Source organism: Macaca fascicularis, chromosome 2 (genome assembly GCF_037993035.2).
Source record: "Macaca fascicularis isolate 582-1 chromosome 2, T2T-MFA8v1.1".
NCBI classification, from domain to species: domain Eukaryota; kingdom Metazoa; phylum Chordata; class Mammalia; order Primates; family Cercopithecidae; genus Macaca; species Macaca fascicularis.
In genome coordinates, this window is record NC_088376.1 from 153,545,231 (window position 1) to 153,562,764 (window position 17,534).

The window sequence follows — 17,534 nt, forward strand, 5'->3', positions numbered from 1 at the left end:
AGCATCTGGAACTCCCATACACTGAGGATAGGAATGTGAAATGGATCAACTACTTTGGAAGACAATTGGGCATTTTCTTTCAGAGTAAATGTGAAGATGCCATACGATTCATCCATTCCATTTCTAATTATTCAAGAAAAATGAAACTATATCCACAAAAAAGACTTGTACACAAACATTCACAGCAGCTTTATTGGTAATAGCTACAAACTGTAAACAGCTCACATATCCGTCAAGTGTATGGATAAACAAATTTGGTGTATTTATACAATGGAATACTACTCGGCAAGAAAAAGAACAGTTGATACTGTCAACAACCTAGATGGATCTCAAAATAATTTGGTTTAATGAATGAAGCCAAACTTAAGAAGAAGAGTACGTTGTATGTACTTGGAGAACTAATTTCTTGCAATAGATTTCTAAGCACTATTAGGAGCATATGACTTAAACAATTTTTAAAAGTCAGGGAGTAAGTATGCTTAAATAAAATATAATCTGTGAAACAAATTTCTGAATTATTATCACTTCACTGGACACTCTAACTTGACCATATTTCTGACTTTAATGTAACTCTCTCTTATTCCGTAGTCACATGTTTGCTTGCTCATTAGTTCACATAACGTTTATTCAGCATCTGTTTGAGCCAAGGCACTGTAACTACCTGTTTTTTTTTTTATTTACCATACTTTTGTAAGGTCCTTTTTCTTTGGCTGCTTCTGATTACAGTAAACATAGGAAGTTTAATAAAACAATTTTCATGACTGAGGAGAGAGCATTTTGTTTTCAAAATTATGTATGTGTGAATGAATGAACGACAGGATCTTGCTGTGTTACCCAGGATGAGGTACAGTGGTGTGATCATAGTTCATTGCAGGCCAGAACTCCTGGGCTCAAGTGATCCTCCTGCCTTTTTTTTTTCTTCTTTTTCTTCTTCTTTTTTTTTTTTTTAGTAGAGATTGAGGTCTTGCTGTGTTGCACAGGCTGGTCTTGAACTCCTGGGCTCAAGTGATCCTCCTGCCTCAGCGTCCCAAAGTGCTGGGATTATAGGCATGAGCCATTATGCCTGGCCAGCATTCTTCAATGTCTACCGAACTTGATTATATCTTTCTTATTTTTGTTTTAACTTTTGGGTTTCCTCCTACTGGGTTAGTAATGTCTTATAAAACAAAGAGGTCAAGAGAAAGATTTGTTTTGAGTGTGAATGACTGGTTGGTAAAAGATGTTGCTAAATCACAAATTCCCTTAGTAGGTGGTTGGAAAAATGTTGCTCCTTATGAAATAGAAGCACAAGAAAGAAATAACTAAGAATAGAACTGTTGAATAAATTTTCAGTGTAGCAAAGCATAAAGTATGTATTACCTTCAAAACCATTTCAAATGACCTACAAGGAAGGAGAAAGCATAAATTGGATAGGTTTTTAAAATCTAAAAAACATGGCTAAGACTTCACTTCTATAAGTAGGGTAATCATAGCTCCCTGCAGCCTCTATCTCCTGGGTTCAATGGATCCTCCCACCTCAGCCTCCTGAGAAGCTGGGACAACAGGCATGTGCCACTGTGCCCAGCTGAAGTGATCCGCCTGCCTTGGCCTCCCAAAGTGCTGGGATTATAGTAGTGAGTCACCATGCCCAGCCCCAAAGAGAATTTTTCCCCCAACCCCTTTTGGCTGCCAAATACTAAAGTATTTGTGAGACTCTGACCTTTTTTTTTCCCCCCACATATCTCACATGATGTTTGATGTTTTTCTTTTTTTTTTTCTTTTTCTTTTTTTGAGACAGAGTCTCACTTCATTGCCCAGGTTGAAGTGCAGTGATGTGATCACGGCTCGCTGCAGCCTGTACCTCTCCAGCTCGCTCAAACCTCGCACCTCAGCCTCTTGAGCAGCTGGCACCACAGGTGCGTGCCACCACACCTGGCCACTTAAAAATTTTTTTTTGTAGAGACAGGGTGTCCCTGTGTTGCCCAGACTGGTCTTGACGTGATATTTTTCTATTGGGGGTGAGATTAGGTGGAATTTCACGGTATTTTACCTGATATTTCATGACTCTTGCCATTGCAGACACTTAGGCTCTTTGGGGACATTCTATTATCAACTCCTGAAGTTGTCACAACCCTTGTCTGAAGTACTTCTACATCAGTGAGGGTTAACTGAATTGTCTAATGCAGTGTGTTTCAGTTTCATGCTGCCTCTTTCCTTCTCTCCATTGGTTATTAACTATTTGTTTTGATAGTGTATATCTGATTTATATACTTCAATGATAGTATTTATGTATCTTTATTTCAAAAAGCATTTGAAAATTATAGACTTCCGAGGAAAGCTGGATACCTTTCCTCACCTTCATTTTGAGATAAGTAATTACTCATGGGAGTAAAAAAGTAATATTTAGGGTAGTTGAGAATGTCTGTAGACATGGAGATATTTATAGATTATTTGTACTTTTTCCTCAGAATATCTCACCCCTTTCTTCCTTTTTTTTTCTGTTGATTGCTCAAGTGGCTTGCTATTGGTTCATATTTAAAATCCTCATCTATATTAATTATGATACTTCAGGCCTGGCCCATATGGAAGTAGTTCTAGCACTGTGTGTGTGTGTGTGTGTGTGAGAGAGAGAGAGAGAGAGTGTGTGACAGGGTCTTGCTCTATTGCCCAGGCTGGAGTGCAGTGGTGTGATCTCAGCTCACTGCAACCTCCACAGCCTGGACTCTAGCAATCCTCCTCAGCCTCCTGAGTAGCTGGGACTACAGGGATACACCATCATACCCACCTAATTTTTGTATTTTTTGTAGAGACAGGGTTTCACCATGTTGCCCTGGCTGAACATTCTTTTTCTTTCTTTTTTTTTTTTCTGGAGACCAAGTCTTGCTCTGTCGCCCAGGCTGGAGTGCACTGGCGCGATCTCGGCTCACTGCAAGCTCCACCTCCCGGGTTCACACCATTCTCCTGCCTCAGCCTCCTGAGTAGCTGGGACTACAGGCGCCCGCCACCACGCCCGGCTAATTTTTTGTGTTTTTAGTAGAGATGGGGTTTCACCGTGTTAGCCAAGATGGTCTCCATCTCCTGACCTCATGATCCACCCACCTTGGCCTCCCAAAGTGCTGGGATTACAGGCATGAGCCACCACGCTCGGCCTGAACATTCTTAATAGGCTAGGATTCATAATCTAGCTTTGCTCTTCAGACAGATTGTCCTCTAGATATGTTGAGCCTTGTAGACATCCTTTCCCTCTTTCACCTTTTATATTTCATTTTCAAAAAGGAACAGGATATTTCTTTGGAATAACAAAGGGGTCTAATTTTTGGGTCACAGGTAACATCAAAAAAGGAAGTATTTTGAGAATGAAGAGCTTTAATTCTTACTAGTTCAGCAGTTAAGTTAGAAAACTAAAATAAAGGATTCAGTTCTCCATCAGCTGCCTGCCTAGACCAGATTTTGGATTTCAGATCAAAAGATGCAGACTACAAATAGTGTTAGAATCAAGGCAGAATGACCTAGCACCTTTCTTGCGGTTACCCTTCAGGAATGGTGAGGGAAGATGGGAGAGGCAGGGAAGACAAGGCGAAAACTACTAGTGCAAACTCTGAATTTAATTTGTACATTCCTGAAAACAAAGGTAAGAAAAAAAAAACACCTAATGTTGGGCATTGTTAGAATTTATTCCTGCATATGTATCATATACCTAGGATTTGTAGGTTTCAAACATTTAATTATTTTTCTCAGTTTTACCCAAAAGACCCCCATCTGTGTGGATGCCAGATGGAATACTAGTCCACACTTTGTACGTTTCTTTCTGTATCTCCATTCACTCCTGAAATCATGGCAGTGTTTTTCCACCTATAATATTATTATTTCTAGATTTTTTAGCTTTTTATACATTGCTAGATTTTGTAGATTGTTGGTAGATATCCTTATTAAGCTAAGGGAGTTCCTGTCTTTCTTAGTTTGTTGGGAGTATTTATCGTAAATAGATATTGGAATAGTCTAATGCATTTTCTGCATTTATTGTTATGATCACATGGTTTTCTTATTTAATTGTTAATATGGTTGGTTAATATGGTGAACTGCATTGATTTTTGAATGTGAACCAGCCCTGCATCCCTGGGATAAACCCAGGGATTTATCCAGGGATGCATTACCCAGGGATGCATTATCTTTTTATATAATGCTGTATTTGATTTGCTAATATTTTGTTAAAGGTTTTTGCATATATGTTCATTAGAGATACTGGTCTGCATGCAGAGGTTTTGTGTTTTTTTTTTGTGGTGTCTGTTTTGTTTTGGTATTAGAGTAATGTTAGTCTCATAAAATGAGTTGGGAAATGTTCCTTTCTCTTTTTTGCAAGAGAGAGTAGAATTGTTATTATTTCTTATTTAAATGGTTGGTAGAATTAACCATTAAAACCATCTGGGTCTGGAGTTTTCCTTTTTGGGAAGTTTTGAACTACAAATTCACTTTCTTCAATAGAGTTATTTAGATATCTGTTTTTCCTTCTATATTTTTTGTAGTTCATGTCATATTTCAAGGAATCGGTTTATTTTATCTAAGCTATCAAATTTAGGGTCATAGAGGTGTTTGTAATATCTTTTATTATTCTTTTTTTTTTTTGAGACGGAGTCTGGCTCTGTCGCCCAGGCTGGAGTGCAGTGGCCGGATCTCAGCTCACTGCAAGCTCCGCCTCCCGGGTTTACGCCATTCTCCTGCCTCAGCCTCCCGAGTAGCTGGGACTACAGGCACCCGCCACCTCGCCCGGCTAGTTTTTTGTATTTTTTAGTAGAGACGGGGTTTCACCGTGTTAGCCAGGATGGTCTCGATCTCCTGACCTCGTGATCTGCCCGTCTCGGCCTCCCAAAGTGCTGGGATTACAGGCTTGAGCCACCGCGCCCGGCCTTATTATTCTTTTAACATCTATTGGATCAGTTTGATGTCCTTTCTCCTTCATTCCTAATATTGGTAATTTATGTCTTTGTTTATTTCTTGGATAGCCTGGCTATAAGTTCATCAATTTTATCAATCTTTTCAAAGAACCAGCTTTTGCTTTCATTGGTTTTTCTACATTGTGTTTCTCTTGTCAGTTTTGTTGATTTCTGCTCTAATTTTTATTATTTTTTTTCCTTCTGTTTTAGTTTTAATTTGTTCTTTTTTTACTGTGCCAAGGTAGAAGCCTAGGTTATCGGTTTTAGGTCTTTTTTTATAATATAAGATGTAATTAAGACTATACATTTTCCTCTAAGTGCTGTTTTAGCTGCATCTCATAAATTTTGATAGTGTTGTATTTTTGTTACTTTGTAAGTATTTTTTAAGGTAGATAAACTCCCTTTCTGTTTCCTGCTATACTTGCAAATATTTTTAAAATTTCCTTTTGACTTCATCTTTTAATCATGGGTTATTCAGAAGTGTATTGTTTAATATCCACATATTTGGAGGAACTTTCCTAATATATTTTGTTATTGATTTTAGTTTTATTCTACTATGGGAGAATGTACTTTGTATTATTTTTATTTTTATTTATTTTGAAGGTTTCTTTCATGACACAGAATATGGTATATCTTTGTGAATGTTCTATGTGTACTTGAAAAGAATGTATATTCAGCTTTTGTTCAGTGGAGTGCCCTACAAATGTCACCCAGGTCAAATTAGGTGATAGTGCTGAACTGTTGAGGTCACGTCTACCTGCTTACTTGTGTGTGTGTGTGTGTGTGTGTGTGTGTGTGTGTGTGTGTTTTGTTTTTTTTTTTAAGACAAAGTCTCACTCTATCACCCAGGCTGGAATGCAGCGGCACGATATCTGCTCACTGCAACCTCTACCTCCCAAGTTCCAGTGATTCCCGCACCTCAGTCTCCTGATTAGCTGGGACTACAGGTGCATGCCACCAAACCCAGCTAATTTTGGTAGTTTTGGTAGAGACAGGGTTTTGCCATGTAGGCCAGGCTGGTCTTGAACTCCTAGCCTGAAGTGATCTGCCCACCCCAACCTCCTAAAGTGCTGGGATTACTGTGGTGAGCCACTGTGCCTGGCCAGTCTGCTTACTTGGTTTATCAGTTACTGAGGGTTAACAGTTAAAAGTCTACTACTATAATTGTAGATTTGTCTTTATTTTCTGTCATATCTATCAGTTTTGCCTCATGTATTTTGAAGCTTTGTTTTAAGGTACATACAAATTTAGAATTGTTATGTCTTCTTAGAGAATTAACCCTATTATCCTAATGCTCCTTGTATTAGTTAGTTTTCACACTGCTATAAAAAACTACCAGAGACTGGGTAATCTATAAAGAAAAGAGGTTTAATTGACTCACAGTGCCAAATGGCTGGGGAGGCCTCAGGAAATTTACAATCATGGCAGAAGGGAAAGCAAGGCATGTCTTACATGGTGGCAGGAGCGGGGGCAGAACTGCCACACACTGTAAAACCATCAGATCTTGTGAGAACTCACTATCACAAGAACAGCATGGGGGAAGCCACCACCATAATTCAGTTACCTCACAGCAGGTTCCTCCCTTGATATGTGGGGATTATAATTCGAGATGAGGTTTGGGTGGGGATACAGAGGCAGCCAAACCATTTCATTCCACCCTTAGCCCCTTCCAAATTTCATGACCGTCTCACACTTCAAAACACAATCATGCCTTCTCAACAGTTCTCAAAAGTCTTAATGCATTCCAGCATTAACCTCAAAGTCCAAGTCCAAAGTCTGTCTGAAACAAGGCAAGTCCCTTTCACTTATGAACCTGTAAAATAAAAAGTTAGTTACTAACAAGATACAATGGGGTTACAGGCATTGGGTAAATGCCCCCTTTGCAGAAGGGAGAAATTGGCCAAAGTGAAGGGGCTGCAAAGCCCCATGCAAGTCTGAAACCCAGCAGGGCAACCTTTAATCTTAAAACTCCAAAATAATCTCCTTTGACACCATGTCTCACATCCAGGGCTTGCTGATGCAAGAGGTGAGCTCCCAAGGCCTTGGGCAGCTCCGCCCCTCTGGCTCTGCAGGGTCTACCCCCTGCAGCTGCTTTCACTGGCTAGTGTTGAGTGCCTGTGGCTTTTCCAAATGCACGGTGTAAGCTGTTGGTGGATCTACCATTTTGGGGTCTGGAGGATGGTGGCCCTCTTCTCACAGCTCCACTAGGCAGTGTCTCAGTGGGGATTCTGTGTAGGGGGTCCAATCCCACATTTCCTCTGTGCACTGTTCTAGTAGAGGTTCTCCATGAGGGCTCTGCCCCTGCAGCAGACTTCTGCCTGGACAACCAGACATTTCCATATATCCTCTGCAATCTAGGTGGAGGTTCCCAAACCTCAATTCTTCTGTGTATCTGCAGACCCAGTACCGCATGGAAGTGGCCAGGGCTTGGGGCTTGCACCCTCTGAAGCAATGGCCTGAGCTATATGTTGGCCCCTTTTATCTACGGCTGGAGCTGGAGCAGCTGGGAGACAGGAGGCCATGTCCTGAGGCTGCACAGAGCAGCAGGGCCCTGGGCCCCACCCAGGAAACCATTTTTCCCTCCCTGGCCTCTGGACCTATGATGGGAGGGTCTGCTATGAAGATCTCAGAAATGCCCTGCAGACATTTTCCACATTGTCTTAGAGAATAACATTGGGCTCCTCTTTACTTATGCAAATTTCTGTAGCCAGCAGCTTGAATTTCTCCCCCAGAAAATGGGTTTTTCTTTTCTACTAGGTGGTAAGGCTGCAAATTTTCCAAACTTTTATGCTCTGCTTCTCTTTTCAACATAAGTTCCAATTTCAGACTATCTCTTTGTGAACGCATATGACAGTATGCTTTCATTATTATTATTCTTTTTTTGAGATGGAGTTTCACTTTGTTGCCCAGACTGGAGTGCAGTGGTGCGATCTTGGCTCACTGCGACCTCTGCCTCCTGGTTCAAGGGATTCTCCTGCCTCAGCCTCCCGAGCTGGGACTACAGGTGTATGCCACCGTGCCCAGCTAATTTTTGTATTTTTAGTAGAAACGGGGTTTCACCATGTTGGCCAGATTGGTTTTGAACTTCTGACATCAGGTGATCCACCTGCCTTGGCCTCCCAAAGTGCTGGGATTACAGGCATGAGCCATTGTGCCCAGCCGACAGTACACTTTCAGAAAAAGCCAAGTCACATCTTGAATGCTTTGCTGCTTAGAAATTTCTTCTGCCAGATACCCTAAATCATGTCTTTCAAATTCAAAGTTCCACAGATCTCTAGGGCAGGGGCAAAATGCCACCAGTCTCTTTGCTAAGACATAGCAAGAGTGACCTTTGCTCCAGTTCACAATAAATTTCTCTCATCTCCATCTTGGGCCACTTCAGCTTGGATTCATTGTCCATATCACAATGAGCACTTTGGTAAAAACCTTTTAACAAGTCTCTAGGAAGTCCCAAACTTTCCCACATCTTCCTGCCTTCTTCTGAGCCCTCCAAACTTTTCCAGCCTCTGTCTGTTACCCAGTTCCAAAGTCACTCCACATTTTCAGGTATCTATAGTAGTACCCCATTCCTGGTACCAGTTTTCTGTGTTAGTCCATTTTCACACTGCTATAAAAAACTACCTGAGGCTGGGTAATTTATAAAGAAAAGAGGTTTAATTTGACTCTTAGCCCCACATGACTGGGAAGGCCTTAGGAAACTTAAAATCATGGCAGAAGGTGAAGGAGAAGCAAGGCATGTCTTACGTGGCAGCAGGAGTGGGGTGGGGAACTGCCACATACTTTTAAACAATCAGATTTCATGAGAACTCACTATCACAAGAACAGCATGGGGAAACCAACCCCATGATCCAATCACCTCCCACCAGGCCCCTCCCTTGACATGTGTGGATTACAGTTCAAGATGAGATTTGGGTGGGGACACAGAGCCAAACCAGATCACCCCTCTTTATCCTTGACAGTCTTTCTTGTTCTGAAATCTACTTTGCCTGCAATTCATTTGGCTACACTAGCTTTCTTTTGATTAATTAGTGTTTGTATGGTATTTTTCCTCCATTGTTCTATGTTTTTCCTTTTTAAATCTTTGCTTAGCAGGCTTCTTGTGGACCAAATATAGCTAGATCTTGCTTTTTTTTTTTTTTTTTTTGCGACAGGTTCTCACTCTGTCATCCTGGTTGGAGTACAGTAGCATGATCATGGCTCACTGCAGCCTTGACCTCCTGGGTTCACTCGATCCCACCTCAATGTCCTAAGTAGCTGGAAAAGGCACATGCCACCATGCCCAGTTATGTTTTGTATTTTTGTAGACATAGGGTTTCACCATGTTGCCCAGGGTAGTCTTGGGCTCCTGGGCTCAAGTGATGCTTCTGCCTCAGCCTCCCAAAGTGCTGGGATTATGGGTGTGAGCCATTACGCCCGGCCTGGTCTAGCTTTTTTTTCCCCCCCTGCAGTCTGACAATCGTTTTTTAACTGGTAAGACTACATTTAAAGTGATTATTAGTATAATTAGATGAAAACCTACCATCTTGCTAGCTCTTCTCTATTTGTTGCATTTGTTGTTTGCTTCTTTTTTGAGACAGGGTCTCTCTCTGTCACCCAGGCTGGAGTACAGTGGCATAGTTATGGTTCAGTGTAGCCTAGACCTCCCAGGCTCAAGTGATTCTCTCACCTCAGTCTCCCCAGTAGCTGGTACTACAGGTGCACACCACCATGCCTGGTGAATTTTTAAATTTGTAGATATGGGGTCTCACTGTGTTGCCCAGGCTGGTCTCAAACTCTTGGGCTCAAGCGATCCTCCTACCTCTTGAGTAGCTGGGACTATAGGTGTGTGCCACCATGCCTCGCTAATTTTTCTATTTTTTGTAGCGAAGAGGTCTTGCCATGTTGCCTAGGCTACTCTTAAACTTCTGAACTGAAATAATTCTGCTGCCTCAGCCTCCTGAGTAGCTGGGACTATAGGCATGCGCCTGGGTGGTTTTTTTCCTACTGCCTTCTTTGGTGTGATTTTTTTTTAAAAATTCCATTTTACTTATTCTATTGACTTATCACTTACATTTCTTTAAAAAGGTTTTTAGTGGTTGCCTTTTGGTTTACATTATACATTTTAAAATAACCTGAGTTTTTCAGGTGTTTTACCACTTTGCATTTAGTTAAAGTATGGTTGTAGTGTGTTCCCAGTTCTTCCCTCTTTTCCCTTGTGCTGCTGTTGTTAAGCATTTTACTTTTACCTGTGTGGTACTTATCCAGTACATTGTTATTGCTTTAAGCAGTTATCTTTTAGAGCAATGAAAAATTAAAAATATACTTTACCTTCATTTATTCTTCATTTTGTAGATTCAAGCTTCTTACTTTTATATATTTTTCTGCCTGAAGGACTTCTGTTAATATTTCTTATAGGGTGGGTCTCCTGGCAGTGTATTCTCTATTTTTGCTTGTCTCGGGGGAAAGCCTTTATTTTGTACTTATGAAGGATATTTTCACTGGATGTAGAATACTGGATGGGCAGCTTTCTTTTCAGCACTTTAAAGTTGTCACTCCACTGTCTTACAAAGTTTCTGATGGTACGTTTATTGTAATCTTTATCCTTATTCCTCTGTATGTAACATATTTTCCCCTCTTTGACTGCCTTCAAGAGCCTTTGGCTTTCAGCATTTTGAATATGATATGCCTAGATATCCTTTTTTTTTTTTTTTTTTTGAGATGGAGTCTCTCTCTGTCGTCCTGGCTAGAGTACATTGGTGCGATCTCGGCTCACTGCAACCTCTGCCTCCCAGGTTCAAGCGATTCTCCTGCCTCAGCCTCCTGAGTAGCTGGGATTACAGGCATGCACCACCACGCCTGGCTAATTTTTGTATTTTTAGTAGAGATGGGGTTTCACCATGTTGGACAGTCTGGTCTTGAACTCCTGACCTTGTGATCTGCCCACCTCGGCCTCCCAAAGTGCTGGATTACAGGCATGAGCCACTGTGCCCAGCCCCCTTTTTTGGTATTGTTTGGCATTTTCATTTTTTTTTTTCTTTTTCTTTTCTTTTCTTTTCTTTTTTTTGAGACAGGGTCTTGCCCTGTCATCCAGGCTGGAATGCAGTGGCACGCTCACGGCTCTCTGCAGGAATGCAGTGGCACGCTCACGGCTCTCTGCAGCTGCGACCTCCAGGGCCCAAGCAGTCCTCCCACCTCAGCTTCTCAAGTAGCTGAGATCACAGACATGTGCCTTGATTCCCGGCTGATTTTTTAGTTTATTTTTAGGGACGAGGTCTCCCTGTGCTGCCCGGGCTGGTCTCCTGGACTCAAGCCATCCTCCCGCCTCAGCCTTCCAAAGTGCTGGGATTATAGGCATGAGGCACCATGCCCAGCCTGTTTTCAGAGTTTCTTATTCTTACTCTGTAGTTTAGTGTCTTATCACTAATTTTGGTAAATTCTTGGCCATTCAAATGTTTCTTCTCTATTGTCTCTTCTGGACTTCTCCCACAGCTGTTGTATGTTCTCCAGGAAGGAAAATCTCTTTCCTCTATATTTCAGTTTGGGTAGTTTCTACTAGCCTATTTTCAAGTTTACTGATTCTTTTTTCAGCTGTTTCAAGTCTACTGGTAAGCCTCTCAAAGCCATTTGTCATTACTATATCTTTATTTCTAATTTGGTTTCCACTTGATTTTTTATAATTTTCATTTCTCTCTGTGAAATTACCTGTCTGATCTCATATGTTGTCTACCTCTTCCATTAGAGTTTTTACTATATTAATCATGTTTTAAATTTACTGTCTTGTGGTTCCAGAATTTATGTCATACATGGGTCCAGCTCTGATAATTGCTTTGTCCCTTTGGGCTGTGTTTTTATTACTGCCTTTGCCATGCTTCATAATTTTTGTTTAAAGCTGAATGTGCTGTATATGACAGGAGATACTGAGGTATATACTTGATATGCTTGTAGAAGACTGCTAGTTTCCTGCAAGTCCTTTAGGGTGGAGATTTGTGTTAATCTGTTCAGGCATTGGTCTGTGTTTGATGTTTATTTTTGCTATGGTTACTGGAGTTGACATTTGTTGTTGCCATGGGAACGAGAGGCTTCAAATTTTCCCAGTAATACCTTGTTCTTGTCTTCCTGCTTGGCTTTGGGTTTTCCCTTTGTGCTGTTTCTCCATGAGAGTCTGAGTCTTGCAGCTCTCTCAGGTGTATTCCATTGTTTTTACTCAAAGCCTGTCAGTATGGTAGTGGAGGGTGAGGGGAGTTCTGTGATGTTCTGGTTAAGCCTTATATTTATGCAGATAGTAGAACCTGGGTCTAGAGGGTGTGGCCTTCACAAGACTATTCCCTTCTTTTTCCCAACTGCTATGGGTATTCAATAGTATCCTCAAGCTGAGGTTTTTTTCAGCTCTTTCCCGCTGCATTAGGGCTATTGCTGTTTTAGAGAAACAGTGAAGATGGATAGGGGTGAAAATTGGGTGTCAGCCTCCTTTCCTTCCTCCAGCTGTAGTGGGATTCCACCAGAAATTGCTCTTTACTGATTAAGCCTTTTGTTCCACAGGGAGATAAGGGAAATAGACTGGTTTAGCATTGTTGCTTGCTCTTCCCTCCTTAGTTCCACGGGGGTGGAGATGGAGGAGCTTTCTCTACTTTCTCCCTGCTTCCCCCTGCATTAGAGAGCCTTTTGAGGTTCCTGGAGGAAAAGCCACAAGAGGATGGGAACTATCCTATGATTGCAGCCCTCGAGGACTTCACACTCTGATTCTAACCTACATTCAGTCTTCAGAGTTCGTCAGAATGTTTGGTTTAATCTTCCTATCTGCACTGGGATTCTTCCATGCTCTTGGGACTGTTTCCTTTGGTCAGAGACGAGGCTTTTAGGTGCCTGTCTAGCCTTAGCTGTTGCTCCATCACTGTTGTTTTGCCTAGAGGCTGGGATAGAGGTAAACAAAAAAGAAAAGGAGGAAAAAGTTATTTCCTCCCAGCTCTTTTTGAACCCTAGGAGTACACATTGTGGTCAGAGAATATACTGTGTATCATTTAAGTTTTTTTAAATTTGTGAGACTTGCCTTAGGGCTCAACGTATGGTCAATTTTTGTAAATGATTTCTTTCTGCTTGAAAGAGTATCTATTTTGTAATTATTGAGTGCTGTGTCATATTAATATCTATTTAGATCCAGTTTGTTCATGCTATTCAAATCTATATTTCTACCCTCTCCCTTTATTTGAGTCATTTGTTCTATCACCTACTGAGAAGAATACAAAATTTATTATGATTATGGATTTTTTCTCCCATTTCTTTTTATAATTCTGCTAAGTTTTGCTTTATATATTTGGAGGCTATGTTATTTACATGCATACAAATTTAAAATTTTGCATCTTCCTGATAAATTATACCTTTGTAGGTATTAATGCTTTTGGGCATTTAGTCTACTTTGAATACAATTAATACAGCTAGAGCAGCTGCATTTCAGTTTGTTAGTATGACTTTTTCCCATACTTTCAACTATTTTCTGTAATTTTAAGTGTAATTCTTGATTAATTTAAAAAAATATTAATTTTTGTCTTCTGGTCCAGTTGCATTTAATGTAATTACTGAGTTATTTGAATTTACATTTGACATCTTACATTTTGCTTCTTATATGTTTTATTTGTTCTATAATCTTGTTTTCTCTTCTTTTTTGGATTTGAGTATTTTAATTATTTCTGCCTTCTATTTAGTGTGTTTGTTCTCCCTCCGGAGTAACATTAGTTACCAGTTACCTGTCCACCATTCCAGAATGAAATAGTCTGTGCATATACAGTATGTACTCACTCCTTTAAAAGTAGTAGCATGATATATACATGGTTCTGCACTTTAGATTTTTTTAAATAAATAGACTTAAAAAACATACTGCAGTTTGCTTGCTGTTTTTACACTCTTGGACAGTACAGGAACCTTGGAACCCTGTGACTCCAAGTATGTGCTCTGATTTTGTATTTTTATTCTTTATACAATTGAAACCTCATCACACGTTATTATTGCTTTAATAATTCAATGTTGTTTGATATCTCTTTCTGGATTCTAAAACAGAGTATCTGTCTCCTTGGTGATGGGTTGCTGGGTGGGGCTGGTTCAGCTAGATAATTATTTAGGAAAAACTAAGAATATGCTAACAGATGGAAAAAGCCTCTGTCATTAATATATATATATATATATATATATATATATATATATATGAATGAGAGAAACCGTGACTGATTTTTAAAAATTATGTTTGAAAAAGAAAAACTTATTGACAGCATGAAAACACAGCCATGAATAGGAAACAGTGGTCATAATAAGATCTTCACTAAGGACCTTAGGAAAAAGGATTTCAAGAGGATCAAAGGAGAGAGAGAGAGAAGCTTTCTTGGGTAGTTAAAACATTTCCATTTTATTGTGGCATAAATGAGGTGCAAAAGAAAGGAAAACTGAAATTTCATAGTTGTAACATCTTCGGCCAGGGTGGTGAGAGAGTAGAGAAATATTTAAGCAGGTCTAAAGGAATAAGGGACATCTTACCAAGGCTGGTTGCAAGGAAATAGCTCTCACACAGTCTAGAGGGAGCCCATAGGGTTTGCTAAAAGGCAACAAATTTCTTTGGAGCTAAATGAAGTATGGATGACATTTTATTGTTGTTGAAATAAGATGCAGGAGGATGAATTGTACTTTTAAGTAATACATTTCCAGCTGAGAACTGTAAATACTCGTTTTATCAGATGCTTTTTTAGCATCTCTTACAGTGGTATGAGGAATTCCTGTTGACTCTTCAGTACTTTGTGTGCTCATTCCTTTCCATTTACTTTTTTATGACCCCTTCCCAGCCATACCAATGGGCTCAGCTCTTCCTTGTCATCTTTTTCTAAATTATTAAAGTTCCTTACCTAATTTCTCTGATTATCATCTTTTCCTCCTCTCATGCATCTTACATGATTGTTAGGCCTAAAACATATCTTATATCCTGGAAATTCTATAGTGGCTCTTTGTTTTCTGTTAAATCAAGTCAAAATTTTAGTCAGTAGACCTGTTTTGGCCTTAGGTTTTTCAACTGTAAATTGGTTGGTTTCAACAACCCCCTTATCTTGTGGGTTGTTGTGAGGATTAGAGATGATATTCACCTGAGTGCAGTTTAATGCAATTTAATATAAATACTCAATAATTACCTAACATTTGAAGCCCTCTTTAACTTCCCAGGCTTACCCATTTAATCTTATTTCCCCTATTCAGAAATTTGTATCCACCAGTATGGTCTATCTGACCTCTTTACAGTATGCCCAAACATACTGTGTTTACTGTCTGCTGGCTGAAGGTGTTGGCCCACATCTTTCTGCTTATTCATCCATCTTCTCATCCTTCAGAGCTCAGTAAAAGCTGCTGCTTTTTTCATCAAACTTTCCCAAACAAATCCAATTCTAACTGATCTTCCTGACTTCTAATGGTAATTGCAGTCTTTCTTACACACTTCACCACTTGTGTAGTTTTGTGCTGTTTTCTGTATATTTCCTGTATGGATGTTTTATTTTCTGTCCTAGATTGTGAATTCCTGAGGGCAAGGTCATATGCTTTATTTGGTCTGTGTAATGCTAGGTACATGGCAGATGTCTCAAAAATACTTGTCTAATTAAGTTGCTTCTCTGGTAATACCTGTCAGAAGCAAGTTTTCCAGGAAAAATTTAATTTAGTGCTTCCAATTCTTTGTTTTACATGGTGGCTCTGGTTCGTAATTTAAAAAATTTAATGAATACTGAAGGTTAGCTAAAAAGTAAAAATAAATAGAAATAATAAAAACCTTTTTTTTTGGTAGAGACATGGGGTCTTGCTGTGTTGCCCAAGCTGGTCTTTGAACTCTTGGCCTCAAATGAGCCTTCTTGCCTTGGCCTCTCAAAGTGCTGGGATTACAGGTGTAAGTCACTCTGCATTGCCAAGATGTGTTTTTTTGTTGTTGTTGTTGTTTTAAAATTGAGACAGGGTCTTGCTTTTCCTCCCAGGCTAGAGGGCAATGGTGCAACCATAGCTCACTGTAACCTCCAGTTCCTGGGCTCAAGACGTCCTTTTGCCTCAATCTCCCAAGTAGCTGGGACAGGTGTGCACTATCACACCTGGCTAATCTTTAAAAATTGTTTTAGAGGTGGGGTGCCACTGTTACCCAGGCTGATCTCGAATTCCTGGGCTCAGATGATCTTCCTGCCTCGAAGTGCTGGGATTACAGGCATGAACCATTATGCCTGGCCTAAGATAGGATTTTTAGAATTGCCTTTGAATAGACAATGGCAGATGCAGAATAGGAAACTACTTGAAAAAAAATTTACTTATAAAATTGTGGTGTTTTCATGTACCTGTTTTATATTTCATGTTACTTTAAGATTAGAATTAATGGAATATCCATTCCTTATTCAGTATGATAGTGTTAAAATATTTATTGCTTCTTAAAATATTTGCCACTTTAAGTGCTAAGTTAATATTTTTTCCAGAATACTTTCTTTCTTGATTATAATTATTCTTGATTATACTTTCAAAAAATGAGAAAATACTGGAAAGTACTAGAAAAAAACAAACCCTACTTCTACCAGTGAGAGATGAGCTATTGCATTTTGCTACCAGCTATTAACATTTTGTTGGATATACTTTCAGTTGTTTACTGCGTATCTATAAAAGGTAAGTTTCCCCATCTAAGTTTCTGACCTTGTAATTCTTAATGTTTGCTTTTCAGCTTTTCCTAAAAGGATTGTACACCTTAGAAGTGCTTGAGGAGGAGTGATGAAGGCAAGTATCCAACTCTTTGTAGTCAGTGAAATTTAACTTGGTTCATGTCCAGACCAAAAAGCTTTGGTCACCATATTTATCAAAAAACTAAAAAATTAGAAAGAAAAACTTAAGGGAAAAAAAGACAAGGCAATTTGCATATAATTTGCTATGATTTTGTGGAGCACACTCCTAAATGGTTGATGGATTTTAAAAACGTAGTTTTTTCACTTATTTCTGATACTAATTTAGAACCACTTGTTTTCTGAGCGTGAGCGAATGGCGTATTAGGTCTTCAGTAAAATTGTGCTAGAAAAGTTAATTGTTGAAAATTCTGAGAACTTAACAAAATTATTTGAAATGCCTGGCTGGTAGGTGGCTGCGTTTTTTGTCCCCCTTTCTCACCTTTTGCTCCTTTGACCTCTCCTCTTTCACTCCTTCAACCTCTCCCCTTTGTCCTGTGTCCTTTTGCTCCTTTTTCTCTTTCTCCCTCTGGTTTACTTATAATAACTTTACTTTTCAGAGAAGCTGAGTGAATAAAAGAGAAGCCAGCATTTCCTTCTTACCAAAAAGCATTTGATAGGCTTATGCAGTTAAACTTGTTTGTGTTAAACCGGAAATCTAAAAATTAGTTAATTGGGCAGGGCGCGGTGGCTCATGCTTATAATCCTAGCACTTTGGGAGGCTGAGGAGGGTGGATCACTTGAGGTCAGGAGTTCGAGACCAGCCTGGTCAACATGGCGAAACACCGTGTTTTTACTAAAAATACAAAAATTAGCCGGGTGTGGTGGTGGGTGCCTGTAATCCCAGCTACTTGAGAGGCAGAGGCAGGAGAATTGCTTGAACCCAGGAGGCAGAGGTTGCAGTGAGCTGAGATTGTGCCACTGCACTCCAGCCTGGGTG

At 39.9% G+C, this 17,534-nt stretch overlaps 1 protein-coding gene across 1 annotated transcript in view; it reads left to right on the forward strand.

Annotated features, from left to right (window-relative positions):
* The window catches only part of LOC141409761 (uncharacterized), a 69,899-nt gene extending 53,119 nt beyond the window's left edge, over nucleotides 1–16,780 (forward strand). The window contains exon 3 of the mRNA XM_074033708.1: nucleotides 16,600–16,780. Coding sequence (XP_073889809.1) covers nucleotides 16,600–16,647 — 48 coding nt within the window. The 3' untranslated portion in view covers nucleotides 16,648–16,780. The remainder of the gene's footprint in view (nucleotides 1–16,599) is intronic.
* Nucleotides 16,781–17,534: the final 754 nt, after the last annotated feature.